The following is a 3764-nucleotide window of genomic DNA, read 5'->3' on the forward strand; positions in this document are numbered from 1 at the left end:
AAGGCCAACCGCGAGAAGATGACCCAGATCATGTTTGAGACCTTCAATGTCCCTGCCATGTATGTGGCCATCCAGGCGGTGCTGTCCCTGTATGCTTCTGGCCGTACCACAGGTATGTCTGGGCTGTGGAGACGGTCACTGATTCACCACGTTCCCAACTCACTGACCTTGCTATGAATCAGCTTCCCTCACGCTCCCTGGGAGGGTGTCCCTGAGAAGAGAGGGAGGTAACAGTACTTTCAGATCACATGCATTTCTACGAGTTGAAAGCACATGGCGTCAGAGCCTTTCCTTTCCCAAAGTATGTGATGCCACATATTAAGGCTGCCCATGACGTATGCATCTGGCATGTAGCTGTTGCTGGTATGTGTTCCGTACCAACACAGCCCCTGGGCACACGTCCCCAAGGAGAACCGACATTCCCTACAGGGTCTGAGTCAAAAAAGAACGTGTGCAAGTTAGATGGGGGGAAAGGAACACACGCGTGGATGCTCCCATAATGTGTTAATGGCTGGTAAAAGGGATGGTCATTTGAAAGTGTCCTGGGGACATTTTTCTACCACAATATTTGAAAGGGCGAGCTGTTGCTGGGTTCAGATTTAGCCCTCGTTCTGCTCATTTTATTCTTTGTGTGTGAGGAATCTAATTTGATCTGGATCCATGCCCAGTGCGAGTATCTGTTAGCCAAGATTGGAAGTGGGCTTTGACACAACTAAAGCGGTGGTGTCCTCAGGGATTTGCTTTGCTCCTGTCTGTTTCTCCCGACAGGCATTGTTCTGGATTCGGGGGATGGTGTAACTCACAACGTTCCCATCTACGAGGGCTACGCTTTGCCCCATGCCATCATGCGTCTGGATCTAGCTGGTCGGGACCTCACTGACTACCTCATGAAGATCCTCACTGAGCGTGGCTACTCCTTCGTCACCACCGGTGAGTGTGTGTGTGTGTGTGTGTGTGTGTGTGTCTGCTACAGCATCGTGTCCGCTTTCTCCCTCCACCAGAGAATCTACCTACCCGCACACAGTTGACTTCATTCTTCAGAGCTTGACTCTGCTACCCTTTGTGTCTGCAGCTGAACGTGAAATTGTCCGTGACATTAAAGAGAAGCTGTGCTATGTCGCCCTGGATTTCGAGAATGAAATGGCCACAGCTGCCTCTTCCTCCTCCCTGGAGAAGAGCTACGAGCTGCCCGACGGCCAAGTCATCACTATCGGCAACGAGCGCTTTCGCTGCCCTGAGACACTATTCCAGCCCTCCTTCATCGGTGAGTGGTAGGGGCTGGCACAGGGTCACAGCTCTTCCTTGGAAATCTAGGGGTCCCCAGAGTAAAAGCGATCGCCGTCAAGAAGGATTAAGGAGCCCTCGATTTACAAGAAGCCATAGCTTAGAGCCCCACACAGCTCAGCCTCAGATCCTGACGGCTCATTAAAGGGACGGCCATCCTGCTCTGTCGCAGTGATATGCTACAGGATGACACGCTGACTTCACGTCAAAATAAAGGAGGAGACAGAATAGTAAGTGAATAATCTGTGTCTGCAGGAAAGGAATGATTACTCAGAAGCTGACTTATTCCAGGAAGTCCATCAGCCAGCAGCTGCACTTGGTCTGAACTTGCTCATCATTAAGTGCAACCATAATCATACTCGCGGTATAACCGGACCCTTGTATTTTACCAAACATCTTGCCACGGGAATGATTTCTAAGAGGAAGCTCGTCAGGATCTGATTTTCGCCCATGAATAAAAATTGCATTGATCTAACCCTAATGCGCGTCTCACCCTTTCCAGCATAGCTGCATACATCTGATGCGTGTTTTCAAGCGTTCGCTCCAAACAGGTGCTAAACACAGTGGTTTGTGTCTTGACAGTCTGTTGGGGATTAACTGTCAGCACTGTTAGAGACACCTGTTCCACAAACGCCTTGCAGTATATCTTAAAGAAGAACATATGTTTCAGAGACAAATGGGCGACAGTTTATCAACACAAAGGAGTCCTGTTTTCTTCCCTCCACCCGGGGCCCCTGGCCCGAGTGCACTGTGATTTTTTTTTTTTAACTTATTTCTAGGTATGGAATCTGCTGGCATCCATGAAACCACTTATAATAGCATCATGAAGTGTGACATTGATATCCGCAAGGACCTGTACGCCAACAATGTCCTATCTGGAGGGACCACCATGTACCCTGGTATTGCCGATCGCATGCAAAAGGAAATCACTGCGCTGGCTCCCAGCACCATGAAGATCAAGGTAAAGAACCCCTGTGGGTGGGAGAGGCAAAGCAGGTCTTAGGATTGCATGCAGAACTCACACTTTGCTTCCCATCTCCTATACACTTTACCTCTTAGCTTTTCTAGCACTTTTCCCAAGATAGGAGACTTTAAAAACATTTTCAAGCAGTGGATAATAATAGATCTTGGAAGAAAAAAAAATACCCAAAATCTTTGAACACATTTTAAAAGTCTCCAACTTTTGGGCTAGCCTCCATCACGCATTTAGCTCGTTGCTGCATTATACTCTAGTTCAGAGAAGTGGGACAATTCTACTTTGTAGAGCCTTTGATAATGGATAGGCTGAGCCAGAAGAAAGTGCATAAAACTTGATTCCGCCATCTAAATTTTTGGTGTGAAATATTGCACGTTACAATGAGTTCCTAGCTCACATTTTTTTCTGTGCGTCTCTCCAGCATGTTGCTTGATCTGTTGCCTGGTGCGTCAGAGTTCACCGGAAGCTTCTGTTTTCTTTCCGCAGATTATCGCTCCCCCCGAGCGTAAGTACTCTGTCTGGATTGGGGGTTCCATCCTGGCCTCCCTGTCCACCTTCCAGCAGATGTGGATCAGCAAGCAAGAGTATGATGAGGCAGGCCCATCCATCGTCCACCGCAAATGCTTCTAAGGTGCCTTCTCTCTTAGTCTACGTTCAGGATGACAGTGTTACGCTCCTTGGAGTCTCCCGAGCCACCCTCCCTTATCTCTCATCAATCATTGTACAGTTTATTTACACATGTGCAGTTTATTTGTGCTTCTACTATTTATTGCTTTATAAATAAACCAAACCAGGACTTGCAACGTACAAAAGTCTCTCTTCTTTCTTTTCCTGGGAGGCATGGGGTGGGGTCAGTGTAGGCTTACTTCAGTCTGTGAATGCACATACCCGTGGTGTTGCCCCCCAGAGCACTGTAATATCACAGTACCCCAAAGTTCGTCAGATGAATTGGCATGACATTTAGCTGAGAGTTACCGCACTAAATATCAACTTTACATTTTGGGATAGAACCACGAATCTATGTCATACCTGAAAAGTAGATTAGCTTTAACTTCACATAATCGAGACATGAAATCGGGTTTCACAATGCCTGGGGATTAGTTACTGTGAATGACAGTGAAAGTTGTAGCATATGTTCCAGTTGTTTTCATAACTTTGTAGAAACCACAAATACATTAATAATGAGAAAGTCAAAGATCATTTTAAATGGATTAGCTTAAATTCTCAATTCTAGACTCCTCAGTTGTCTTCGTGAGGGCTATGCATGTTCATGGTGAAACATGGAGGCCGGCTGACCGTTAGGTCCAGCCATGTCCCATTCCGAATACTCCCGAAACAGATCAAGACCATTGTGCCTATTCGAAATAAATGTGAGGAAACAGACGCCAGATCCTTTTGCCTCATCAGTAACTAACTTGTGGGACAGAGGTCTTTGGACTCTTCATACCTTTGAAATCTTGGACCTTGGAATTGAGTGCAGTGAAGGCTATGAAATCTGGCGAGA

General features: G+C 46.8%; 1 protein-coding gene across 1 annotated transcript; it reads left to right on the plus strand.

Annotated features, from left to right (window-relative positions):
* Positions 1-3: 3 nt before the first annotated feature.
* On the plus strand, positions 4-2946 carry LOC121101628 (actin, alpha cardiac muscle 1-like; the record flags this gene model as incomplete). The annotated part of the gene is made up of 5 exons (XM_040625514.1): positions 4-112; positions 769-930; positions 1073-1264; positions 2064-2245; positions 2747-2946. Coding segments are annotated over 5 exons (789 nt in total), but the record flags the coding sequence as incomplete, so codon positions are not given.
* Positions 2947-3764: the final 818 nt, after the last annotated feature.

The sequence above is a fragment of the Ursus maritimus genome, unplaced genomic scaffold (assembly GCF_017311325.1).
Source record: "Ursus maritimus isolate PB19 unplaced genomic scaffold, ASM1731132v1 scaffold_834, whole genome shotgun sequence".
Taxonomy (NCBI): domain Eukaryota; kingdom Metazoa; phylum Chordata; class Mammalia; order Carnivora; family Ursidae; genus Ursus; species Ursus maritimus.